The 27698-nt window shown below is 48.3% G+C and overlaps 1 protein-coding gene across 2 annotated transcripts in view; it reads right to left on the bottom strand.

Moving 5' to 3' along the window:
- Positions 1-27698, bottom strand: part of SFI1 (SFI1 centrin binding protein) — a 98620-nt gene that overhangs the window by 10836 nt on the left and 60086 nt on the right. Inside the window, exons 12-20 of one of the 2 annotated variants that reach the window (XM_056116476.1) lie at positions 27389-27481; positions 24556-24653; positions 22590-22656; positions 15548-15678; positions 4517-4598; positions 4071-4237; positions 3366-3441; positions 1328-1423; positions 699-775 (exon numbers count right to left, since the gene is read on the bottom strand). In XM_056116476.1, coding sequence (XP_055972451.1) covers positions 699-775; positions 1328-1423; positions 3366-3441; positions 4071-4237; positions 4517-4598; positions 15548-15678; positions 22590-22656; positions 24556-24653; positions 27389-27481 — 887 coding nt within the window. The remainder of the gene's footprint in view (positions 1-698; positions 776-1327; positions 1424-3365; positions 3442-4070; positions 4238-4516; positions 4599-15547; positions 15679-22589; positions 22657-24555; positions 24654-27388; positions 27482-27698) is intronic. The other variant, XM_056116477.1, reaches the window with a different exon arrangement.

The raw sequence follows: 27698 nt of genomic DNA on the forward strand, positions 1-27698 counted from the left end.
AGGCCCCTTACAATTTTTGTGTTCCAGGGATGAAATTCAGGCATGTAAGGCCTGTGTCCTACCACTGAGCCACATCCCTGACTGGATGAGCATTTCGCAGAAACCTGAACAGGCTTGGAAGTGTTTGAGGTCCACAAAGGAATGAGAGAGGAAGCTCAGGGTTTATGCCCAAACACCTGGTACCAATACATACATACACATACACATACACACACACACACACACACACACACACACACACACACACGAAAAAGAAGGAAGAAGAAGGGGGGAGGGGGAGGGGGAGGGGGAGAGGGAGGAGAGGGGAGGAGGGGGAAGGAGGAGGAGGAGGAGGAGAAAAACGAGGAGGAGGAGGAGGAGATGGAGGAGGAGGAGGAAGAGGAGGAAGAGGAGGAGGAGGAGGAGGAGGAGGAGGAGAAGGAGGAGGAGGAGGAAGAGGAGACCAAACCAAACAAAAAACATCGCTTTTGGTGTGGGAGAGGCCTCTGCAGGGAGGGGAAGGGCCCAACGGGACAGCAGCGGGGTCTCGCTGGAACCAGTGAGCGCTTCAGCAAGGGCTGCGGGCAGTTGAAGGGGCCACTGCAGACTGAAGCGCCTTCTGCCGCAGGAAAGCCCAAACCCCGCCATGGCAGCAGGCAGCGCGAAGGGCTCTTGGGCCCACCTGGTACTGGGGGCCGGGAGACACTGGGGACACTCACCTCAGCAGCTGCCTCTCGCGCCGATGCTCGATGGCCGCCACCTTCCAGAGGATGCGCTGCAGCCTCTGCTGGTAGATCTGCAGAGATAGGAGGACTGGAGACCCTCGGCCCACGCAGCCCCACCCGCAAGCAGGGGTGGAGAAGCCCGGGGTCCCCGGCGCTGAGGGTGAGGAGAGCGCAGCCCGACAAGAGGGAGAGGACAGTGAGTCTGGCGGTGGCTGAGCCCACAAAGGGCCACTCTGATCGGGACACTGGCACCCCCAGACTGTACATGTCTTCCTTTTTTTTTTTTTTTTTTTTGCTTTTTGGGTCACACCCGGCGATGCACAGGGGTTCCTCCTGGCTCCTGCACTCAGGAGTTACTCCTGGCGGTGCTCAGGGGACCATATGGGATGCTGGGAATCGAACCCGGGTCGGTCGCATGCAAGGCAAATGCCCTACCCACTGTGCTATCTCTCCAGCCCCACATGTCTTCATTTTGAGGTGCAGGATCGAAGCCCTCCCGTGCTGGCCGGGCGCTTGCCCCACTGAAGCAGAGCTTGGGCCAGCTTGGTTTGGGGCAGGAGAAGAAGGAGGGGAAAGCAAGCCCTTAGCACCCCACCCCCACCCCGCCCCCCAACACTGCCTACCCCCCAGGCGTGGAGCGCCTTGCGCTGCAGGGCGTGTTGGTAATGCAGCTCAGCTCGAAGCCGCTTCTGCCACTCTGTGCCCCGCAGGGCCAAGCACTGTGGATGGAGGAGAGGGTCAGCCACAGGACCGGGAGGTCACGGACGAGGAGTGACCACTGGGCCTCCACTTATTCTCTGGATGAGCTCGGAAAGGTCCTGGACCTGGGAGGCCCGGCTTCCCTGCTCCTGACTAGGTACCTCTCAGGGAGTTTGTGAAGGTCAAAAAGGAGAAAGAGACAGAGAGAAAGTACAGCAGGCTGGGCGCCTGCCTTACACACCGCCCCAGCACTGCCAGGAATGACCCCTGAGCATCAGGCCAGGACTGAACCCGCCTAAGTACTGCTGGGTGTGAACAGAGGAAGAAAGGACAGAGGGAGAGAGGAAAGGAGGTAGGGAGGGAGTGCTGGGAAGAAGGAAGGAAGGAAGGAAGGAAGGAAGGAAGGAAGGAAGGGAGGGAAGGAGGGAGGGAGGGAGGGAGGGAGGGAGGGAGAAAGGGAGGATGGAAGGAAGGAAAGAAGGAAGGAAGGAAGGGAGGAAGGAAGGGAGGGAGGGAGGGAGGGAGGGAGGGAGGGAGGGAGGGAGGGACAGGAGGGAGGGAGGGAGGAAGGGAGGATGGAAGGAAAGAAGGAAAGAAGGAAGGAAGGAAGGAAGGAAGGAAGGGAGGGACAGGAGGAAGGGAGGGAGGGAGGATGGGAGGAAGGAAGGAAGGAAGGAAGGAAGGAAGGAAGGAAGGAAGGAAGGAAGGAAGGGAGGGAGGGAGGGAGGAAGGGAGGATGGAAGGAAAGAAGGAAAGAAGGAAGGAAGGAAGGAAGGAAGGAAGGGAGGGACAGGAGGAAGGGAGGGAGGGAGGATGGGAGGAAGGAAGGAAGGAAGGAAGGAAGGAAGGAAGGAAGGGAGGGAGGGAGGGACAGGAGGAAGGGAGGGAGGGAGGAAGGAAGGAAGGGAGGAAGGAAGGAAGGAAGGAAGGAAGGGAGGGAGGGAGGGAGGGACGGACAAGAGGAAGGGAGGGAGGAAGGAAGGAAGGAAGGAAGGAAGGAAGGAAGGAAGGAAGGAAGGGAGGGAGGGAGGGACGGACAAGAGGAAGGGAGGGAGGAAGGAAGGAAGGAAGGAAGGAAGGGAGGGAGGGAGGGAGGGAGGGACGGACAAGAGGAAGGGAGGGAGGGAGGAAGGAAGGAAGGAAGGAAGGAAGGAAGGAAGGAAGGAAGGAGAAACAAGTGCCTAATTTACGACGAATGATCTATTTCTATTATTTGGGGGGTTATTTTGTGTGTTTTGGGGGGCATACCCAGTGATACTCAGGGTTACTCCTGCCTCTGCACTCAGGAATCATCCCTGGCGATGCTGGGATGCCTGGCATCAAACACAGGCCATCCACATACAAGGCAAGTGTGAACTATCGCTCCAGCACAGCAATGAGCAATGTTATATTAGAAAGAAAAACAACATCTTGTGTTTGGGGGTCATGCCTGGAGGCTACTCCTGGCACCTGGGGGCTACTCCTGGCCCTGCTCAGGGATGGCTCTTGGCAGTACCAGGAATTGAGCCCCGGCCTCAGCATCAGACTATCTTCTGAACTTTTTTTTTTGGTGGGGGTCGGGGGCTTCAACATCTTTACAGGCTCCTACACATAGTTACATCAGGAATTTTATTTAATTAACTTAGTTTCTGGGTTTGAGGGCCACCCCTCGAGGTGTTCCAGAGACTGAGCCCAGGCCTCCTGCATGCAAAGCATGTGCTCAGCCCACTGGGCCATCTTTCTGGCCCCACCGGCCAGGAATTAGAGATCAGGTTCGGGTAAGAACAGACCAGCACCTAACAAGGGACTCCCAGGCTCGATCAGCACTTCCGTATGCTGCATCTGGCCTCTCCCTACCTACGGGGCAGGCAGGTGGTGGCTTCCAGGGGGCTGCGCAGGCCCCATCTGTGCTCTGAGTCATGTTGGCACACAGCTCCCCCTGGCTGCATGCCACGGGCAGGTGGTGCCCATTCCAGGCCTTACCTCCCTCCATCTGTTCCAGGCCCAATGGATGAGTCGTGCTGAGTGGAATTCCGCAGCCAGCATGCAGCCCATCTTCCTGTGGAGACAGCCAGAGCCCACCTCCCTCTGTCTCCATGGGTCTTTCTTTACAGCTCTTCCCAGTGATTCTCAAACCAAGGGGAGTCGGTCCCTCTCTGGAGAGCTACCATATGGTTCCCCCGCAGAAGAGCACCCAGGTCATTAGCTGTTTGCAAACAACTTAATAGGCCTCATGTACCAGCGAGGTCTAGGCATGTGCTTGAGGAGCTTAAAAAGAACTTGTCGGGTTGGGAGGTGCATGGGGCATAGCTACAGGATACAGAATGACGCCAAAGCAGGGTCATATCTACAGAGACTGTCTTCCCTGACCCACCATCCCCAACCATGTGATGTGATTAAGAACTGCCACCACCAGCCCCTGACCCCGTAACTCCAACTGGTTCCCGACCAGTGTGCAGGATATGGTCGATGACAGGATCTCTGCCCACAGAGCATGTCTGTCCCCAGGACGCCCAGGATCCAGCAGCCCTGATTTTGTGGAGACTGTTTCGGGCTGAATTTCTGCAACTTCAAACTAGAGTCTTAGCCAGAATGGCCCTCCAGAAAGGTACTTGCTCATGCAGCTATTATTTGGGTCATTGCAATTTAGAGAAGGAAAAAGCTCCCAAGGCAGAACCAGCCACTCACTCTGTGCTGAGCCCTCGGGCACTCTCTGTCCAGATGCTGAAAGCCTTCCTGAGCTGCCCGCGGCAGTGATGGGTGCAGGCCACAGCTTGCCACTGTCGTGCCACTGTCTGCTGGTGCCACATGCACCAGGACCTTTGGAGAAGCTGCCGCTCTGCATGAAGGATGGCCTCCAGCAGGATAAGGGGAAGAAAACAGGGGCGGGAGTGATAGGACATTAAGGAGAGAAACTGCTTTGCACACAGAACCCGGGTTGGATCCTGGGGGCCCCATATGGTCCCCAGAGCCTGCCAGCAGTGATCCCTGAGTACAGAGCCAGAAACAAATCCTGAGCACCACCGGCTGTGAGTCTAGGTTCTAGGTGGCACCATGAGGAGGAAAGACAGGAAGTGCATAGATCTGCGACAGGGACCACTGTCCTAAGTACCTTACTTAGGAAATTTACTTACCATTCTCTCTGTCAAACGGTTTTCTTGATGCTGAAACATCTTCTGATACCAACTAGTAAACACTCGCTTCTTTACTGTCTTCCTAAAAAAAAAAAATACAAGGAAATAGCCCATAAAAAGGACAGCTAGGACAGCAGGTATGAGCTGGGGGTGTGGGGGCGACTAAAACCTCATGGGAAGGGGGGCGTTCCAGTCCGTCCTTCACGCCCTACCGAGGTCACCAGTTGCCCCCCCCCCCCCACGAGCGGCTCTCCAGCACAGCCATGGCCCCAGAAGCACAAGGACTTAATGCAGAACCTGGCAGCTTGGAGCAGAAAAGTGTACGGACTATGCGTTAATCCACGCCATCATGTCTGTCCGGAGGGGAAAGGGTGTTGCCCCAGTCGCCCTCTCCTCTCTGGAAAGAAAGATGGTGGCTGCATGGGAGCCTCGTGGACAGCAGGTATGAGCTGGGGGTGTGGGGATGACTAAAACCTCATGGGAAGGGGGGCGTTTCGGTCCGCCCTTCACGCCCTACCAAGGCCACCAGTTGCCCCCCACTAGCGGCTCTCCAGCACGGCCACGACTCCAGAGCACAGAAACCAATTTCTTAACTATCTGACTTTCAGTAGAAATACTTCCAGGGTCAATAAGTAAAATAGCAGAAATCCAAAACCAACATTTAATTCTTGAACCCAGCTGTAGAAAGCAAATCACTTCACAATGCTTTTTCAGCATGTCTGATTGGGGGGGGGGGTAAACTCTAAATAATAGTGGTGAATCTTTTATTGAAACAATGAATCTAATCAAAGCAGATAGAGTGTTAACTAGAATTCATCTGCCTCACAGGGACTGGGAGGGGTGGGGGGTGGGGTTTTATTGGGGTTCTTCATGGTAAAAAATAAGTATTGGTAAAGGGAAATGTGCTTGATATTTGCATGACTGAGACCTAAACCTGAAAGCTTTGTAACCTTTCCCACAGTGATTCAATAAATAAATTAATTAATTAAATTTAAAAAAAAACAAAAAAAAAAACAGCTCTGGGCTTGGGAGAACAGAGCAGGTGCTTAGAATGCCTGCTGTGCAAGTTTATGGCCCCAATATGAAAAAGTTTGGGGGTTTTTGTTTATTGTTGTTTTGTTTTGTAAACCAAGCAGTGCTCAGGACTTTTTTCCAGGCTCTGTGCTCATGGATCACTCCTACTGATGCTCTGGGAATAGATGTGGTCCTGGGGATCAAACTAGTGTCAACTACATGCAAGGCAAGCGCTTAACCCCTATAGAATCTCTCCCAGACCATGCAGTGCCAGGGTTTGAACCTGATCACTTCAACAAGAGCAGCATCAAAGGGAAGGGAAGGGTTAAAACTAAGAATAGGAAGGAAACTGTCTCACTTGAAAAAACACAGCATGTATGAAAATAAAACATACTTAATGATGAAACACGAACCTTTCCAAAAGTGGAAATGCATGCATGCATGAGGCCTGTTGAACTCTCTCTCCTGCTCATGTGAAAACATTGTATCAAAACAAACAAACAAACGAAAAATTAGGGGCAGGGCTATAGACCAGTGGGTAGGGTATTTGCTGTTGCACTCAGCCTATTCTGGTTCAATCCCCAGCATCCCATATAGTCCCCAGAGCACCACCAGAAGTAATTCCTGAGTGCAGAGCCAGGAGTAACTCTTGGGCCTTGCCAGGTGTGGCCACAAAACAAAACAAAAACAGTGAAAATCAGTAACATATTAAAAGGATAAAACAACTGGGATTTATTTCAGGGAGAAAAGGATGACTGCATATTGGAAAATCAGGCAAACCACTCATCATCTCAATAAATGCGAGGAAAGTATTTGGTAAAATTCAACCACCATTCAGAACGAAAACTCTCAGCAGGGCCTGGAATGACTCGGTGGCTGAAGTGCTATCTTGCAAGCCAAGAGGCCAAGGCTTTGATGCCATGTGCCACGCGTGGTCCCAGCAACTCTGTAGTAACGGAGTGTGAGCACCGAGCCAGGTACACGTGAGCTGCCCAGTGAAGCTGCAAGCCCCAGAGCGCTACAGCCAGCAAGCACCACAATGAACGAACGTGACCCCCAGCCAGGAGAGCAAGATCTGTCAACCAGACGTGTGTCCCAGCAAGCACCACAACCACCAAAGTGTGACAGCCTGGTCACTTCAACAAGAGCAGCATCAAAGGGAAGGGAAGGGTGAAAACTAAGAATAGGAAGGAAACTGTCTCAATTGAAAAAAACAGCATGTATGAAAATAAAACGTACTTAATGATGAAACACGAACCTTTCCAAAAGTGGAAAAAAGACTAAGACAAGTATAAGCCATATCATCACTTCTATTCAACTCTTCAGTGGATTTTCTTCCGTTTCTGGGTCATTCCCAGTGGTGCTTGGGGCTTACTCCAGGCTCTGTGTTCAAGGATCACCCCTGGAGGTGCTCAGGGTACCATTGGGATGCCAGGGATAGAACCCATGCAAGGCAAGTGCCTTACCTGAGGTACTATCACTCCAGTTCCTCAGAGATCACTCTTGGCAATGCTCAGGGGACCATACAGGGTGCCAGGGACTGAGCCCAGGTTGGCCACATGCAAGGAAAATGCCTTATTCACTGGATTGCCTCTCCAGCCCACAACCCTTTATTCGAGATCCTATACAGAGCAAAAAGACTGGGGAGAAGGTGCGGAATACAGACCCTATTATTCATGTTAAAAACACTATTCAATTTACATTTTTTAAGTTAAAAAATTTTGTTTGTTTTTAGGCCAGACCCGGTGATGCTCAGGTGTTACTCCTGGCTGTGTACTCTGGAATTATTCCTGGCAGTGCTTGAAAGACCATATGGGAAACTGGGATCAAACTCTGGTTGGCTATGTGCAGAGCAAGTGCTCTACTGGCTCCATTATCTCCCCAGCCCCTAAAATTAAAAAATTTAAATAATAAAGGAATGGGGCCAGAGAGATAATACATCAGGTAGAGAATGAGCATTGCATGCGGCCAATCAGGTTTGATTCACAGCTCCCCAAGCCTCCTAGGAGTAATCACTGAGCACAGAGCCAGGAGTAAGCCCTGAGCATGCAGGGTGTGACCCAAAAAAACAAACCAAAAATGAAAAAATCCAACAACAACAAAACTGTAAGTTTGCAGAGAAGACATAAGTTGAGATCTTAGAATAAGCAAATACTTCTTAGAGAGGACCCAAAAATCATTAATTAAAAAATAATATTAAATTCGGCTCATCAAAAATACAACTATACCTCATGATGTCTCAGTAATAAAAATTAAAAAAAATACAATTAGTTCATTTCAATGTAACTTATTTTGCTATCAATTAAAAAAAAAGTACTGCTAAGAGGACTGGAGAGATAGTACACCAGGTAAGGTACTTGCCTTACAGGCGGCTGACCTGGGTTTGATCCCTGGTATCCCATATGATTTCCTGTGCACCACCGCCCAGTAGAAGTGCTGAACTGAAGATACTTAAAACAAAACATTGACTAAGAACGTGGAACCACCATCTTCTACTTCTACTTCTACTTCTATTTATCTGCTGGTAGAAGTGAGGAACGATAAAATCACCTAATAAAGCTAAATAAATAGTTTGTATCTTTATCGCCTAATAAAGATATGATTCCTGAGAGCAGAGCCAAGAGTAAGCGCTAAGCAACATGAGTGTAGACCAGTATTGACTCCTGGCAGGTTCAGGGGCCATATGTAGTACCGGGGAATGATACATAATAGTCACACAATAAAGGGTGAAATATTCACCCCAATCCCCAAGAACAACGCGCATATATATATATATATATATATATATATATATATATATCATAATAAAGGTTGAAAGATTCCAAATCTGTCTGGCATTCAGAGAAGCTCAGATGAGGACAGATAAAGCCAGTGACAAGGAGACACTGCTTGTCCTAAGGTGAGACATCAGCTGTAAACTTGCATCAGCACCTCCCCTCTGAGCGTCCTTCCCTAAGATGCCCCACGTAGGCTTCTGGGTTTCATCTGTTCCTGAGGCTGCCTGTGGAGTGAGTTGCCCAGTCCCATCCCTCCTGATCTTGCCTCAGCAACCAGCAGGAACAGCCGCACGTCCCAGAAACAGCACCCTGTTTCTCACAGACTGTCCTCAAATTTCTTCTTGTGGTATTTTTGGGTCACACCTGGCAGTGCTTGAGGCTACTCCCGGCTCTGGGCTCAGGGGATCACTGTAGGCTCTGTGCTGGGGGGACCATGAGGTGGTGTGGGATCAAAGCAGGGGCAGCCTCAGGCACGGCAAGCACCCTGACCCTGACAGGATCTCTCCGGCCCAGTGGCCTCCAAATCTTCAGTGGGAAGAACCCTTCCAAACCTCACCAACCCTGAGAGAGCAGGATACAGTTTCTCTCGAATTCCTCCCTCGGGACAGTCACGTGACTCGGTCACAGTACAGGCTTTTGTTCCTAACTGACTGGGCTTTCAGGAAATCCTTAGTGTCCTCAGTGATCAGAGAAATGAAAACCCTTTACGCCCACTAGAAGTGCTGAACTGAAGATATTTAAAACATTGACTAAGAACGTGGAACCACCATCTTCTACTTCTATTTATCTGCTGGTAGAAGTGAGGAACGATAAAATCACCTAATAAAGCTAAATAAAGTTTGTATCTTTATCGCCTAATAAAGATAAAGCCACTTTATAGATTTACCTAATCTATGATCCAGAAGTATGGACCCGGGGCTGGAGCGCTAGCAAAGCAGGCAGGGTGTTTGCCTTGCACCGGCTGACCAGGGTTCGATTCCCAGCATCCCATATGGTCCCCTGAGCACCTCCAGGAGTAATTCCTGAGTTCAGAGCCAGGAGTAAACCCTGTGCATCACCAGGTGTGACCCAAAAGCAAACCAAAAAAAAAAAAGTATGGACCCAAGAAGTAGAGACAGTTCAAGATGCCCATACAGCCATGGTCACTCCTGAGCACAGAGCCAGGAAGAGCCCCTGAGCATTGCTGGGTGTAGCCCACCCCCTCCTCCCTGCCGCCAACCCATCCTGTGAAAAAAATCAAGTATGGGGATAGGGCAATAGCACAGCAGGTAAAGTGTTTGCCTTGCATACAACTGACCCGGGTTCTCTCCCCAGCACCACGTATGGCCCCCTGACCCTGCCAGAAGTGATTCCTGAGCACAGAACTAGGAATGAACCCTGGGTACCCCATGGGGGGTGGGAGGAACAAATAAATAAGTGAAACAGAGGCCAGAGAGAGAGTTCAGAGGCTGGGCACATGTTTTGCATGTGGGAGGCTCGGGCTCAAGTTCCAAAATGGTCAGGTACCCTGACACAGGAGTAGTCCTGAGCACTGCCAGGTAGGGCCCCCAAACCACACACAGATAAAACAAACCAGTGCCGCGTCTGCGTCTTACTCTCACTGTTTCACTTGTCTGTTGGTAAATGCTCATTTTCAGTCATAATCCATAATCCAATCATAAATCCTGTCTGTATGCTTAGGCTTACGTGCTGCCACACAAACCGACCTCGAAAGGCCAGGGAGAGAGCTCAAGGGCCGGATCCTACGCCTGGCCTGCAGGAGGTCCTGGGTTCTATTCCCGATGCTAAATGCCTTTCCCAGCACTATGGGCGGGGGTAAAGTCACCAGGAGCAGCCCCTGGCCCCCTTGAGCTCAGTTTGGGGCCTCCCCCATCCCAAACAAAACAACTGTAGAATTATGGAAAGATGGAACATCCAGGGTTATGGGAGGAAATACAGGGGTTAGGGCACATGCCTGTATGTGCCTGTTCTGATCCTCGACACACAGAACACAGACTCCAGGCCCTCAGCATGGCGGAGTGAGCCCTGCGGTCTTTCGGCTCCACGGGACAGAGCGGACATGGATCCTCAGGCCCTCGCCTGAGCCTGCAGGCCCTGGGTCTCCTGAGCATTTCTGGGGAGCCCCCCTCCCCAGAAATATAGAATGTATAGGGGCCAGAGAGATAGTACAGCAGGCAGGGCACTTGCCTTACACATGGCCTACCTGAGGTTGATCATGGGCACCCCACATGGTCCGCACCAAGCCCACCAATAGTGACCTCTGAGCACAGAGCCAGGAATAAGCCCTGAGCACAGCGGAGTGTGGTCCAAATGCCCCCCCAAAGAAAAATAAACAAAATATAGAATTTGTATATTTATTGGGAACTCTCTCTCTCTGTTTTTTTTGGGGGGGCAACCCCAGATATGCTCAGGGATTACTCCTAGCTCTGTGCTCAGGGATCATTCCTGGCAGTGCTCAGGGGACCATATGTGATGACAAGGGATCAAACCCAGGTGACCCACATACAAGGAAAATGCTCTACCTACTGTATTATTGCTCCAGCCCTTAACATTCGTTTCTTTTTATTTTTATGGCTTCTTGGGTCACACCCAGCGATGCACAGGGGTTACTCCTGGTTTTGCACTCAGAAATTACTCCTGACAGTGCTCAGGAGAACATACGGGATTCTGGGAATTGAACCCGGGTTGGCCACGTGCAAGGCAAACTCCCTACCTGCTGTACTATCACTCCAGCCCCTTGAAATTTATTTCTTAAATTCCTAACAACACCTATGACCTTTAGGGGAGAAAATTTTGGGCCATGTCTAGTGGTACTAGGGGCTACTTCTGGTCAGTGCTCAAGGATCACTCCAGTTAGTACCTATGGAACCTTGTAGTACAGGATCAAATCAAAGGCTCCTGCATGCAAAGCATATACTTCACCCCAAGGCTATCTTCCTGGCTCCCAAATATACATATCTATCTATCTATCTGGAGCGATAGCACAGCGGGTAGGGCGTTCGCCTTACAAGCGGCCAACATGGCCGACCCGAGTTCGATTCCTCCGCCCCTCTCGGAGAGCCCGGCAAGCTACCGAGAGTATTCGATATGCCAGACACAGTAACAACAAAGTCTCCAATGGAGACGTTACTGGGCCCGCTCGAGCAAATCGACGATCAACGGGAGGGCCTTTACCTTTACCTATCTATCTATCTATCTATCTATCTATCTATCTATCTATCTGTATATTTTTGGAAGAGGAGGCAGCGGGGCTATTCCTGTTTCTGTGCTCAGGAGACCATATGGAGTGGTGGGGATCAAACCAAGGTCAGCAGCATCCAAGGCAGGTCCCTTATCCTCTCTACTATCTCTCTGGCCCTATTTCTCTCTAATATCTCTTTTAGCAATACCTGGAAGAAGGGCAAAGTCACTCCAGGAGGGGCTTGGAGGCTAATGGTTCATTGCACACTTGAGGAAACTGAGCACGAAGAGATCAAGGCACTTGCCCACAGTCACAGAACTGGCAACAGTGGGACAAGGTCTAATCTTGGGCCTGTCCAGTTCCCAAGCTACATTTTCGCTCAATCTCTCTGCACTCTCATAAACAGTGAAGGCCGAAACTTGAAGGCTCTTCTACAAAGATCCAGCTAAACTGAAAGAAAATCATGGCTGGATGAGGCACTCCCTCTCCGTCATGCTTCCAAGCTACTTGCAGTCTCCAGTTTATCCTCCAGTTACGGTGCTGAGATCACCCAAGTCTGCTGCTCCCTAACCAAAGTCCTTGGGGTAATCCCTCAAGGCTACTCTGATAGCATCCTCAACTTTATTTATTTTTAATTTTAAAAAAGTTGTTAATGAATCACCGTGATATAGCTACAGACTATCTTACAAACTTCCATGATTGCGTTTCAGTCATACGATGATTGAGTACCCATCTCTCCACCACCAACGTGCCCAGTAATCTCCCATTCCCCTGCCTCTGTGGCAGGCACATCCCTTTTACTCTCTCTCTCTCCTTTTGGGTGTTACGGTTTGTAATACAGGTGGTAAGTGGCAGTCATTTTTGGTGTACAGTCTACTTTCAGCACGCATCTCCCATCCCGAGCAAGCCCTCCAAGCATCATTCCCTTAGTGGTCCCTTCTCCATCCCAGCTGCCTTTTCCCCCCAGCACGTGATGCCGGCTTCCAAGCCATGGAGTAATCCTCCTGGCCCTTACCTCTATTATCCTTGGGTGTTAGTCTCCCATACTATTACTTTGTATTCCACAAATAAGTGCAGTCATTCTATGTCTGTCCCTCTCTCTGTGACTCATTTCACTTAGCATGATATTCTTCATGTCGATCCACTTATACCATCCTCAACTTTTGGTGGTCACATACATGCCAAAGTTAAAAAAAAAATCATGCCAAGTATGACTTCGTAAAATAAAGGCTATGTGTGCCTATTTTTCATTTATTTATTTATTTATTTATTTTGCTTTTTGGGTCACAACAGCAATGCTCAGGGGTTACTCTGGTCATTGCTCTGCAATCAGGAATTACTCCTGGCAGTGCTTTGGGGACCATATGGGGTGCTGGGGATCGAATTGGGGTTGGCCGTGTGCAAGGCAAACACCTGCCCCACTGTACTATCACTCCAGCCTCAGCTATGTGTGTCTTAAGTAGTGAAATCACTTTTTGAATGAACCCTGTACCAGACCTCAGGATAGGAACCAGGTGGTGGCAAAGCCGCTTCCTATGCAGGAGAAAAGGTAGAGGCAAGTGCTGTCACCCTGTCGGCCCCTCATGCCCCTGGCCGCCCCTAAAAAGATCTAAGTTCATGCCAAGTGCACCTGGAGTTTTAGCTTATCCTCTCCAAAAGAAGTCAGAGGCCTTCAGGGTTGAAATCACTGCCTCTTCCCACACTGCACTTCCTCCCTCTGTTCTCTGTCCTAGTGTGGTATACCCCAGACTCAGGGCAATGCCCATCCAAACGGGCACTCTGTGGTGACGTGCGCCTGCTCCAATGCCTGTCCTTCATGTCTCTCTGGCCTTCCCCAACCTGCCCATGCCCATCATGGCTCCTTACCCGATTCGCAACAAGCCTTCCCCGAGGATGTCAGTGCTCTCCAGCCACCTTCAGGGGAGCTATGAGCTCCAGAAGAGCTGTGAGGAGACATGATCCATCTGGAAAATTCCTCCACTGTCTGTATGTCAATCTCACCTCCTGAAAAAACTCTTCCAGTCTTAGTTTTTGGGCCACACCTATTTGTGCTCAATGCTTACTCCTGGAATCACTTCTGGCAGCGCATGGGGACTATATGCAGTGCCAGGGATTGAACCCCAGTTGGCTGCATACAAGGCAAGTGTCTTCACCCCATACTATCTCTCTGGTCCCCCACATTTCCATTCTTGTTGTTGTGGTTTTAGCCACATCCAGTGAAGCTCAGAACTTACTCCTGGCTCTGCACTCAGGGATCACTCCTGGAAGGCTTGGGGACCATATAGGGTGCTGGGGATTAAATATCTGTCAGTCACATACAAGTGAAGTGCCTTATTGGCTGTCCCATCACTTCAGACCCCCCCAAATTTCAATTCTTACAAAGTCATCCAAAAACAGTCATTACAAAGCCATTCAATCTTCCTCTTGGATGTGGCCTTTGAAATCAGGGAGATACAAATTTAAACCCTGGCCCTGCTACTGAGTGGTTGTATCAAGTGGGCCAATCATTTGTCATTTTGAGCCTTTTCTCTTCTGCTATGAGAAGAAAATTATTCATGAAGATGATACTGTTACTGTGAATGAGTTCATAGATTGGGTTCCCTTCTCTCCTATCACAATGCTCACACAGCAGAACTACAATTAGTGATTCATAATTTTTTCATTATACTCCAGCATCATTCGCAGAAATGAATTCCTATGAGATAGGTTGTTCCTGTAGAAGTTAAAAAAGAACTTTAACTCTGCTGCTTGTCTCTCCTAGTTCTGCTGAAGACTGTAATTTCAAGGTTTTTCAAAAGTCTAAGGGGCTCAGGAGATGGCTCAAAGAGCCCTGGATTTGATTCCAGGCTCTGCAGAGTACCCCAAGACCACCAGATGAGACCTCAACAACCTCCACCTGCTGAAAAAAACTGTTTAGGGCCCAGGTGATAACTTAGTGGCTCAGAGTACCTATCTTGAATGTTTAAGGCTGCATGTTTGTTCCATCCCTGGTGCTACCACATTCACTAAGCATATTCCAAACGGCTTGGCTATTAATGCCTGGCAGTCCTACTATTTACCATCTCTGGAGCTAAAGTGTAAGGTGTGTACAATCATCACTGAAGGGTCCGACCCTGAGAAACACCAGAACTAAAAGATTCATGAAGGGCTTCTGAAGAGACAGTATAGGAGAGAAGGCATTTGCCTTGCATGTGGCCACTATGGCATGGTTCAATCTAAGCACTGCCAGGGGTCACTCCTGAGCACATAAGCACACAGCCAGGAATATTCCTGAACAACACAGGTTTTGTGGGTTTTTTTTTTAAGGGTAAGAGACAGTACAACATGTAAGGCACTTAATTTGCACATGGCCAGCCACGATTCGATCCCTGGTGTCCCATATTACGGTCTCCCAAGCACTGCCAGGAGTAACCTCTGAGCATCAGCAGATGTGGCCCCCCAACAAAAATAAGCAAACAAAAAAATTAAAGGAGGTGAGAACCTCACCACTAGCGAGTATGATCCCTGGTGGTCAGCGTAACCAGGATGTGCCTGGTAACCAGGAAGCACCACAGCTAAGTGGGTGAGTTCTGCAACCAGAGAAGTGAGCCCTGGTGAACACCCCAACCGATAAGTGTGTGAGCATCAATCTGACATGTGCAAGACCTCTGATCATCACAACAACAACGAATGGAAGGGGAGGGAGAAGACAGTTTGGTGGGACAGGAACCAAGCATTCGGGGGAAATCATGCTCAAGAAAGCAATGCAAGAGCCAACCACTTTCCGATCCAAACAGCTAATGGGCAGCTTTAATGGAATTCACAATGGTTCGGAATGAGGAAATAGGCAAACATCCCAGGCTGTTTTGAAAGCACTTGGCTTAAAGATGGAGAATGTTTTTCCGGGGGGAACCTTGTCTGTCTTTCCCAGCTAGAAGAAATCAATGAGCCCACATTACTGGAATACCAGGAAGAAGCAAGGTCTAAAGGTCTGGGAGACTGGAAAGCAAAGCTTTTCACACAGCCCCGTGAGCACCAAGTTGGAGCTGAGCTGCTCGCCCACTCAGCTGCCTGGAGTACCTGTGAAAACTCGCTGCTCTCTCGCTGAGGACGCTTTCCTGCTGGTGCCAGTGCCAGAGCATTCTCCATGTCTGGAAGGCGGCAGGCAGGGCTCTCTGCTGAAAATGACTGTCTGCTCGGCTCCGCAGCACCTAGAGTGAAATAATCAATGATTTATTCGTAGCTTACATGGTTTTTTGGGTGTTTTTTTTTTTTTTTTAATTAGTGAAGCACCATGAGGTACAGTTGTAGATTTACAAATCTTTGTGCTTGAGTTTCGGTCATACAATGATCAAATACCCATCCCTCCACCAGTGCCCATTTCCCCCCACCCCCTTACATGGTTTTTTTAAAACGACCTTTCAACATCACCTTCTTGAGAGAAAACTGCTTCCCCCAGAAAACTGGGAAAAGTATTAAAGCCATTATTTTTCTTTTCTTCTTTAAAACCATTATTTTTCTGGAGTCAGAGTGAGTATATAGTGGGTGCTCGTCTTTTATTTATTTATTTATTTATTGCTTTTTGGGTCATACCCAGAGATGCTCAGTGGTTACTTCTGGCTCTGCAATCAGGAATTACTCCTGGCAGTGCTTGGGGGACCATATGGGATGCCAGGAATCAAACCCAAGTTGGCCACATACAAGACAAACATCCTACTTGTTTTACTATCGCTCCAGCCCTGGGTGTTTGCCTTATATGTATGGTTGATCCAGGTTTGATCCCTAGTACTCTTATAGTCCCCTGAGCATAGAGTAAGGAATAAACAGCTGGGTGTGGACCCCCCACCAAAAAATTATTTTTCTGGGATTTTTTTGGGGGGGTCACACCCAGCAATGCTCAGAGGTTACTCCTGGCCCTGCACTCAGGAATTACTCCTGGCAGTGCTTGGGGGTCCATATGGAATGCTGGGGATTGAATCTGGGTCAGACATGTGCAAGGCAAATGCCCTTCCCCTGGACTATCATTCCGGCCCCCCAAAATTATTTTTCATCTTTACTAAAATGATGTTCACTTTAATTAAAAGTGAGTTAAGCACCTTCATAGTTTTCAATGTATGTGTGTGTGTGTTGTGTATAAACACATTTAAAATTTATTTCCCATGACCCAGATATGTACATACCCCTGGTCTGTTTCACTGTGTGTTAGCATTTAATGTGTTACATGAACTTTACTAATCTGGGTCCAGAGAGAGGAGAGTGGGTAAGGGACTTGCCTTGCATGTGGCTGACCCAGATTTGATTCAATCACAGGCATCCCATGCAGTCCCGTGAACCCCGAAAGGAGTGAACCCTGAGCTCAGAGCTAAGAGTAAACTCTGAGCACTGCCAGGTGTGGCAGAACCTTCCACAGAAAGAAACAAAACAGATAAAAATAATTCTTTAAAAAATGTACTAATTCTCTGTTGTGTGATATTGTTCTTACCCTGTATCTCTCAGCTTTGTATCTAGTATTCGTCATATAGTCTTTAATTTTAAAATATCATTTTATATTTATTTTATTTAGGAGGATTTGGACCACAGTGGTGCACAGGGGCTATTCCTGGCTCTGTGCCCAGGAGTGATCCCTGGTTGTACTTGGGGACAACATGTGATGCCAGGGATAGAATTGGGGCTGGCTGTGTGCAAAGCAAGTGCCTTCCCATCTCTCTGGCCCCCAATTTTTATATAATTATACTAGGTTATTCCTTTCATCATTTTGGGGGAGTAGGGCTCACACCCACTGGTGTGAAGACTGGGTCCCACACAGGTCCCAGCAACCTCCATACTTCCCATACTGAATGGACAGAAGGAAGACAACAAGTGACAAAAGAACTTATCTTACCTCCATAATACAAAACTTTGATGGTTTCTCAAAGCAAGAATATGGCAGTTCTTAATTCACCCTACTTTGGTTTGTGGGCCACTCCTGGCAGTGTCTGGCGGCCCGTGTGGTGCCAAGGATCCAGCCCCAGCCCCAGCCCCATGTGCGGTAGTTCTTAAAACATGACTGCCAATTTTTGGAACTTCCTTCCTTGACAAGTGGTTTATGTCTCCTCCCTTAAATCTGGGGAGGACAGTGACTGGTCGACTGGCAGAGTACATTGAGAGTGACTATGTGACTGCTGAGGACAGGTCAGGAAGCATTCCGTTTTGCTCCCCAGAACAGTCCCCTTTGGGCCTTAAGCTGAGCAGATACAGGAAGCCTGACTCCCCTGAGGCCACCGTGCCATCGGACACCCTTGCCATGTAGGTGCTCTCGCTGGTAGATCCGAGGGAGCCTCGTCTACTAGTCTTCCAGTCTAAGAACCAGACATACAATTATAAAATCTTCTAGATTATTTCTGCCCCCTTCCATAAGAACCTTCCAAGTGGGGGGCCAGAGTGGTAGTACGGTGGGAAAGGTGTCTGCCTTGCACCTGGTCTACCCATATGGTCCCCAAGCTCTGCCAGGAGTGATCCCTGAGTGCAGAGCCAAGAATAAGTCCTGAGCATTTATTTAAGCTGGCTGTGGTCAAAAAAAAAAAAAAAAAAAAACACAGGAGAAGAATCTTCCAAGTGGCCAGAAAGATCGAACAGGAGTTAGATAGAAGGCTTTTGTACTTCATGTGGATGACCCCAGTTTGACCCCTGTCATGATATGGTCCCAGCTAGAAATGACCCCTGGGCAGAGCTGGGAGTAGCCAGCTCTGTGGCTACTTAGGACAGCCCCTAAGCACTACTAGGTATGACTCTCTCTTGTTCCTTAAAAAAACAGTCTTCCAAACTGAGGCCCAAATAATCACGAAGCAGTGCCAAGACATCCCTGTCATGGTCTTTTACTTTTAAGTTTATATTTGCATGGCCTAGGTAACATGCTGACAACTTGTGTTACTGATGTACAAAGTTACTGTTCCCCTCTACCACCAAAGTGCCCAATCATGGGCCTGAGCGATAGCATAGCGGGTAGGGCGTCTGCCTTGCACGCAGCCGACCTGGGTTCAATCACCAGCATCCCATATGGTCACCCAAGCACCACCAGGAGTAATTTCTGAGTGCAGAGCCAGGGATGACCCCTAAGCATCGCTGGGTGTGACCCAAAAAGCAAAAAAAAAAAAAAGTGCCCAATCAAAAAAACACAATTTGGAGGGTGCTATACGTGGTGACGGTCAGAAGCTATGCTAAGTTAGTGTGAGATGAACCACGAGGTATTGGGATTGAACCTGGGTCTCCTGCAAGTGACACCCATACTCCAGCCCACTAAGAGATCTCACCAGCTCAGGACTCAGTATGTGACCTTAAGCATAGAAGGTGGTGTGAGCCCCACATCTGACCTCTGCTGTCTCTACGGGCCCACATTCACATCTTTGACCCTCTGCTCGCCCATCCAACCTCCTGGCTGCTCTCTCGGGGGCCTTTCCAGGTCCAGAAGCTGATTCTCCTCCCTCCCACCCAGACCCCAGCAGCTCCCATGGCCGGCCTCTGCTGTCCTATAGGCCCACATCCATAGCTCGGGCTCTCGGCCTGCTCGGTCAGCCTCCACCAACACCCAGGCGCTGAACCCATCATTCCGCTCAATACCGCAGACGCGCACACGCAGCCAGGCAGTAGCTCTGCTCGCCCACTGCAATCACACAGCAAGGTTTCCATCTCTGGTCCCTGTGTGAGGACCAGAGGGAAGAACAAAAGATACAAAGAGGGCCTGAGCCATAGCAAAGTGGGTAGGGCATTTGCCTTGCACGTGGCCAACCCAGGTTCAATCCCCAACATCCCATATGGCACCCCGAGCACCACCAGGAATAATTCCTGAGTGCAGAGCCAGGAGTAACCCCTGAGCATCGCTGGGTGTGAGCCAAAAAGAAAAAAGGAAAAAAAAGATAAAAAGAAAGCAAGGTAGGTCTGCTTATTCCTAGCTTGCTAAAGGCCGTAGGCTCTCTAATAATAAACTAAAGTTTTATTTATTTTTGAGTATTCTGTGTCTATTCAGGTGACTTTTTTACAACTATAGAAATTTTCCTTTTACTTGTTAATACAGATTATGTAAGCATTATCTATAACAATATTTTTAACATAAAACCAATATTAATTTTGTAGGATAAAACATACTTTTATAGGCGTACTCAGATTTTCCTTTAAGTTTGAAAAAACTCTCCTTTTCTTACTCTTACTAAATTGTGTATTTGTAGCACTTATCGACTTCACATAAATTAAGAAACGTATTAGCAGGGGCAAGAGTGACAGTATAGCAATTTTTGCCTTACAGGCAGCTAAACTGGGTTCGATTCCCATATGGTCCCCCAAGCACCACCAGGCGTGTAGAGAGAGTAGTAATCCCTGAGCACCATCAGGTGTGGCCCCAAAACACAAACACAACAAGAAAGAAATTATTAGATTAGGGGACAAAGTATACTGGGTAGGGCACTTGCCTTGAACACAGCTGACCACTTACGGGCATTTTTTCTCTCGTTGGTTTTTGGTTTGGGGGTCTGGAGGACTGTGCGGTGCCAGGGATGGAATTCAGGCTTCCCACACACCAAGCATGTGCTCCAGCCCTTGGAGCCATCGCTCTGGCCCTTATCCTCAAATGCAAACAAAACAGAAGCAACAGGATAATGACGCCCTGTTGTTCATCATGCACCTTCAATGCTAAGCAAAATAGCTGCCATACTTTATGTATTACTTTTTAAAAAGAAAGTAACCTACAGCATGCATTATTTTATTTTTCCTAAGAGAGCAAGAATTGGTATTTGTTGATGCCACGAGGTAGAACTCACTGTCGGCTAAATACTTTGTAAGAATCAGAACTCAACTGAGATTACTATTTTCTACACCTAGGAGACCTTCAAAAGCAAGATGATGGGGGCCAGAGAGACAGTACAGCAGGTAAGGCACTTGCCTTGCATGTGGCAGACCCAGATTTGATCCCCGATGCTCTATGTGATCCCTCAAGCACCGCTAGGTGGTCAGAGCCTAGAGTAAACCCTGACCACCACTGAGTATGGCCCCCCAAAACAAAACAAAAAGCAACCAGTGCTGGAACAGTGTGTGAAGAACAATGATCCTGGGTCTCTGGCAATGCTCGGTCACCATACCAAGGGTCTCTCTCTCTCTCTCTCTCCTCTCTCTCTCTCTCTCTGCCTCTCTGCCTCTCTCTTCCCCCCTCCCTCCCACTTCTCCATCTCTTCCCTCTCTCTACTCCCCCCACTCCCAGAAGGGAATGGCTAAGAGACTTTGACTCTTTTCCACCTTGAATAAATACAAGCTTTCAACCCTTGCTCTCACATCCTCTGTCCAGAAGACTTCTGGAACTTTGTTGCTGGCATTAAATGAACTTAGGAGGCAAAGTGGCAATATCCTTTCAAAACAATTACATAACCCGAAGGACTTTCAATAATGCAGCTCTGGGAGCATTTCTAGGAGTAAAGGGCAGGGTGACAAAAACCAAGTCCCAGAATCTAAGAACTAAGATGATGCTGGAGGGAAACTCTGAAGCAACCAACGGTTCGTTCCTCTGTCATTCATTTCATTTATCTAAATACCTACCCTATGCCAACACTGAGCAGGGTGCGGCAGAAGGAACAGGCTGTAAACTCGAGGATCTCCCAGCGGTGGGGGAGGCACTAGTAGATGAATCCTGAGCTGAAGCTCCATGGGGGGCAGGGGGGGATTTGAGGAGAAATAGATAATACCCGAGAAGCCAAGGGACCAGGACAAGCAGGAGAGCACAGAGGACTCAGGGGAAACCAGCAGCTTAACTGACCAGAGTAAAGCTATGAAGAAACAGAGTGCTTAACAGGAAACGGTCCCAGGATCCCAAAGGAGTCGTAGTCCTAAGGAGAACGTTTGAATTCTCTCCCCAAGTTTTGAGAAACCAGCCCAAATCCTGAGAGTCACGGGTCAGCCTCTAGCAGCAGATGGAGGGAGGTGGCAGGGAGGGCCACAGGGAAATAACTAGGAAGAGGAGGCAGGTTTGAGTCTCGCCACACTGGCCCGGGGCAGGCATGGTGCCACATACACTGCAATGCCCCTGCATAGGTCATCCGTGAAACACACACCTCCCTGAATTTGGACTCAAAATCTTTTTTCAGTCCACCATTCCACACAGCTACTCCAGTCATCAGAGCTTGCCTCTAAGACTGCACGTCCTGGCCCCAAGTTTGAAATGACAAACCCAGTGCAAGTAGGAACTCCGTCTGACTTGTACACTCAGTGCTCAGGGAGGTGTCTGTGGCATAGCTGCTACTTGGTCTTTTTTTTTCTTTTTGGGTCACACCAGGCGATGCTCAGGGGTTACTCCTGGCTCTGCACTCAGGAATTCCTCCTAGCGGTGCTCAGGGGACCATATGGGATGCTGGGAATCAAATCCGGGTCGACCCCGTGCAAGGCAAACACTCTACCTGCTGTGCTATCACTCCAACCCCTTGCTCGTTCTTTCTTTAATGGAACTAAATCCTTCTTTCTCTCTGTTGCTCTTAAATGCTGAGCCACACTTGGCTGTGCTCCGGATGTACTCCTGGCTCTGTGCTCAGGGATCACTCCCAGCAGTGCTCTAGGGACCATATTGCAGCACCCTGGATTGAACCGGGGTTAGCCTCGTGCAAGGCAAAAGTCTTAGCCCCTGTACTATCTCTCCAGCCCTAAATCCTTCTTTCTCGGCCTGCCCTTACTGATTTGTTAGCCTGACTTCCACCTTTTCCTATTTCCTACAGGTAGCCGGGTCTCAAATGTTCAGCACTGGGATACAGCACACATGCTCTTTCCCAACATTTCCTGAGGGTTTCAGGCAGCGGCAGGAAGGCTAATAAAAGAAACATATTGGGAGTGAAGAGGGTAAGAGAGTGGCTAAGTCCCTGGGCTCATCAGAGGGCACTTTCACCACAGACAGAGGAATGAGGGAATAAAGTAGACATTCGGGCATGACCAGAAGACCTTGACATCTGTGGAATACATATCCGCTGGAATGTGGGCTCAAAGGAAATACCTTTGAGCTCTGTACAGCACCCTGTCTTCCCAACGGAAACACAAAAACCTCTTGGCATTTCCAAGAATGTTTCCAAAGCAGGTGGAACCAAGGACGTGAGCAGCAGAGCTCTCTGCTATAAAATACCTGTTTGTATCTCTTCTTCTGAGCATACTGTAACCACGATTGGATACACTTGTGCAGCAATGTTATTCTGAAATAAAACACAGAACACCAAGGTACAAAGCATTCCACCTCAGGTTAAGGATTCTTTCTCCCTCCCTCTCTTCCTCTCTCCTTCCCTCCCATCTCCCTCCTCCCTTCCTTTCTCGTTGTTTTATTTGGGGGCCACACCCAGTATACTCTGGGGTTCCTCCTGGCTCTGTACTCAGGAATTACTCCTGGCAGTGCTCAAGAAACCATATGGGATGCTGGGGATTGCACTCAGATGGGTCACGTGCAAGGCAAGTGTTCTATTGTGCTGCACGATTGATCTGGACCAGTTTTAGACTTTTTAAACTTTGTTTTGGTTCTATGGGAGATAAATCTGGAAATAGTTACATTTTTTAGAGAACCCTTGGGGTTCATTAGTTCCACTCTAGGAGAAAGAAGAAACTGATATCCAGAACTGGTGGGATAATACAGTGGTGAGGGCATTTGCCTTGCATGCGGCGGACCTGGGTTTGATCCCCAGCATCCCATATAGAACCTAGAGCACTGCCGGTTGTAACCCTAAATGTTGCCAGATGTGACCCCCCAAAAAAAAATTAAAAAGCAGAACCTGATATCCAGTAAGTATCTGTCAATCTTTAATTTTGGACTACTGGCTTGCCTACAAAAATTTTTAAAAAAAGGAAAAAACTGGGGGGCTGGGGGTGTTGGCTACAACCACTGGTGTTCAGGTCTTACTCCTGGCTCTGCTATCAGAGATCATTACTGGGGTTGCTTGGGGAACCATATGGGGAGCTGGGAATGAATCCTGGTTGGCTGCAGGCAAGACAAGCACCCTACCCACTGTACTATCACTTTGCTCCCACGAATGGTTATGTACAAAAAGTAACACTAAGAGGTCAAAGGGAGGGCCAGGTAGCTTTTATTTTATTTATTTATTTATTTTGCTTTTTGGGTCACACCCGGCAATGCACAGGGGTTATTCCTGGCTCTGCACTCAGGAATTAATCCTGAAGGTGCTCAGGGGACCATATGGGATGCTGGGAATCGAACTCAGGTTGGCCGCGTGCAAGGCAAACGCCCTACCCGCTGTGCTATTGCTTCAGCCCCAGCTTTAATTTTCATTCATATTTTCTTCCCTATAAGCTCTGCGCTTTCGTCATAGGCATGAGGTACTTGCATATACTCATTCTGGTTTGGGGCCACACCCTGCAGTGCTCTGGTGCTACTTGCAGTTGGTGCTCAGGAGACACTCCAGGCAGTACTCAAGGGAGGCACCAAGGATTGACCCTGGACCTCCTACATGCCAAGCATATGCTCCAGTCCACTGAGCTACCGCTCCATCTGTATTTTGACTCGGTGATTTAATTCTAAAAAATTGAAGACATGCTTTCTGTACCTTTCAAGAACAAGCCACAGATACCCACTGTTCAGACTTGTAACACCATCAAGTGCATAAAACCTAAGGTATGAACATCATTAATGCCCAAAGGACTGAAAGAAGGAGCTGACAGCCACATACTCTGACTGGCCCCACGACCTTTCTTCTGTTCAACGTCCTCCCCTTCTGTCTCCCACCTCATCATCCAAAAGAAAAACACAAGTTCAGGGGGCCAGAGTGATAGTACGGTGGCTAGGGCGTCTGCCTTGCAGATTGAACCCAGGCCAATCTGGGTTCAATCCCTAGCATCCCATAAGGTCCCCCAAGCACCACTAGGAGTAATTCCCGAGTGCAGAGCCAGGAGTAACCCCTGAGCACTGCTGTATGTGGCCCCAAAACAAAACAAAACAAAAATACCCACAAGTTCAGGAACCACTGTCTTAAAGCAGGACTTTGCAAACGTGCCACAGTGACACATAAGGGTAAGTCATCGCTCCTGGAGAGGAGCAAGTCAGTCACAATGTGTGTCTCAGGGCCCGGGGCCAAAGCCAGATTTCCTACCTGTAGTGGTCCTTGGCAGCACTCAATAAGGAAAGCTGCCCTCTCTCCTCCTTCTGCTCAATTCGAGATTGCCAGAGGTTCCAGAAACTACGCAGCAGCTGAAGCAAAACAGGAAAGAAATGAAAAGTTCATTAAACCAGAAGGCAAAACTATTTATCTGTTAATTAGTAAATCTATTACTGGATGTGGCCCAGAGACCAAAAAAGAAAAAAAAATCCTACCTGAGTTCCGTAAAACACAATTGTTTTTTTTTACTGCAGACCAAAGACGATATCATTGTTATTTCATTTATTTGTTTATTTTGGTTTTAGAGGCCACATCCAGTGACACTCAGGGCATAATACTGGCTCTGCACTCAGGAACTATTTCTTGGCAGTGCTCAGGGAACCATATGGGTACCAGGGATCAAATCCAGGTCAAGAGCCCTACCCTATGCTGTACTATCTCTCCAGCTCCAATGTTATTTTTAAAAAGTGGTTTTAATAGTTTAAAATTAACTGACCCTACCACCTACCAATAGCAATTAACCTTCAGGGGCCAGAGCAATAGTACAGCACAGAGGGCACTTGCCTCTCACACTTCTAAACCAGGTTTGATCCCTGCCATCCATATGGTCCCCTGCCCTCCACACCAGGAATAATCCCTTAGTTCAGAGCTAGAAATAAGTCCTAAGCACCACCTGATACGGGCTCCCCTCCCCCCCACCAAACGCTTAACTTCAGTCTAATCAAGCCCTTGGAACTATGTACTTATTTTTCGGAACTTCACTGATACTGGAAAGTTACATGATATCAAAAGGAAACAGACCAATGAAGACAGGACCACTGCACAAAGTAACTGGACTTCTCTTTCAATGTCATTTAAAACTGAAGTATACATTATGCTAACTGAAAATAATCCAGTCACAGACTGCAAATACTGTGCAAATGAGAAAACGAGGGAGAGAGAAAGTGGAGAGTTGATTCTCGGGGGCTGGAGGTAGAGAGAACAGCAGTTTAATGAATGTACAGTTTTGGTCTTGCGTGACAGAACTGACAGCGACAGTGTGATGACGCACAATAATGTCAACATACTTAAGACTACTGGACTCTGAACTTAATTTTGGTTATGATGATGCCTTTTATGAGTACTTGACCGCAACTGTAAGTATGAAGATAAACAAAAAAGAACAGAACTGTGTGTGGGCAGAGGAGATGACTCTGAAGAACCTCAAAGACATAACTGTATGTTGCAAGTAACACTTCACTGACTTCTGGTCTGAAAAAAAACAACTGCTACAAAAATATGTTGTGGGCAACTATGGAAATTAAATATGGATGGGGCACTGGGGAATATTAAGGATTCACTGCTCATTTTGTTAGGGATGGCAATGACACTGTTCTAAGAGGAAGTTGTTGGAGGGTACATATTGGGATGTTAACATGGAAGCGTCACGTCTGAGTTATTTCAAAACAATTCACCTAAAAATGAAGCAAGCACTAACTGTTAAAGCTTGATACGAGTCTATAGGTATTTAGATGAGTATCATCCTGTTCCTTTTTTTCATTTTTGTTTTCTGAGTCACATCTGGTGGGTGCTCAGGGCTTACTCCTGGCTCTGTGTTCAGTGATCACTCCTGGTGGTGCTTTGGGAACAATAAGTGATGCTGGGAATCAAACCTGGGTCTGTCACCAGGCTAATGCCCCACTGGCTGTACAATCTCTCTGGTCTATCATCCTTTCTTGATTTTTTTTGTTTTTTTGGGGGGTCATACCTAACAGTACCTGGGGGCTGCTCCTGGTGGTGCAGTGCTGGCCGGGGATCCTGCATGCAGAGCATGAGGTCATGAGCTGACCCTCACCCTGTTCATTTTTTTGGTCAGAAATAGCCCCTACCAACCCAACTGTGGGCAGGGGCTCCTGGTTCTAGATGTAGGAAAATCCATGGCAGTGTTTGGGGGATGGTGATGTTGTGACAGGGATTTGAACCAGGGTCTACCACATGCCAGGGAAGTGCCTTATCTCCTGTACTATCTCTCTGACCCACTCCCCATCTATCCTTTATTGTATGTCCTTTTCTGTACATTTGAACATTTTCATTATTAAACACAACATAACCAAGCTCCTACATGTAGATGTAGAATTTTATAATGTTTATTCCTTGACCTCAGGTTGTTATTTTTTAAAAAAACAAACAAATAAACAAACACTAATTGACATATATTGCAAACACAACCAAAACTTCCAATATTGCAGGCTCAAAGTACATTCCACAGGTCAGGGTTGGAATCCAGTTTGAATCCAGAATTCAATAGTCTTAGCAAACATATTTATCTTTTTTTGGCGAGGGGCATATCAGGCGATACTCAGGGGATTACTCCTAGCTCTGCACTCAGGGATCACTCCTGGGAATACTCAGGAAATCATGTGGGATGCTGGGGATTGAACCCGGGTCGGCCACAAGCAAGGCAAGCACTCTACTCGCTGTATTATCACTCTGGTCCCCAAATATTTATTTTTTTAAATGGAACTAAACAGGAGTTTCTCTACTAATTGAAGAAAATAGGAACAAAGGTTTCAGCGTCTAAGGGTCTGGATAAGTTTCTCAACATTCGGGTTAAATAAGAATGGCTGGGGCTGGAGAGAGAGTATAGGCACCTGTACTGCACATGGCAGGCATGGTTCAATCCCCAGCGCTACACCTGGTCCCTTGAGCACCACAAACAGTAATCCCTGAGTTCAGAGTCTAAAGTAAGCCCTGAGCACAGCCAGGTGTGGTCCAACCCCCCCATCCCCCAAAACAGCAACAAAAGAATGGTCATCAGAAGAGGTGCCTTGCAAGAGGTGCCCCTCACCGTGCTGTCCCGCTGCTGGTGAGCCAGATTCCTTCTTATACGTTGGTGACGAGCATAAACCACATTATCTTTTAAGGCTTGAAAGCAAAAGTGCTGAGGAGAAAAAAAAAAAAAAGAAAAGGACCAGCTGTTATTGATCAGTCTAGTGGAAAAAAACAAACTAGACAATGGCAGACAATGTCCCCTCAGGAGGCAGGCGGCTGTTCATAGCCTCTCCCATGCCCAGGATGTTTCTCTGCTTTGGGTTCAGCGAGGAGTTTGAACCAGCCGGTGCTGAACCACTCCTTGCTGGCCACGGATATCTTGTAGG

This window comes from Sorex fumeus, unplaced genomic scaffold (assembly GCF_029834395.1).
Source record: "Sorex fumeus unplaced genomic scaffold, SorFum_2.1 ptg000032l, whole genome shotgun sequence".
Lineage (NCBI taxonomy): Eukaryota > Metazoa > Chordata > Mammalia > Eulipotyphla > Soricidae > Sorex > Sorex fumeus.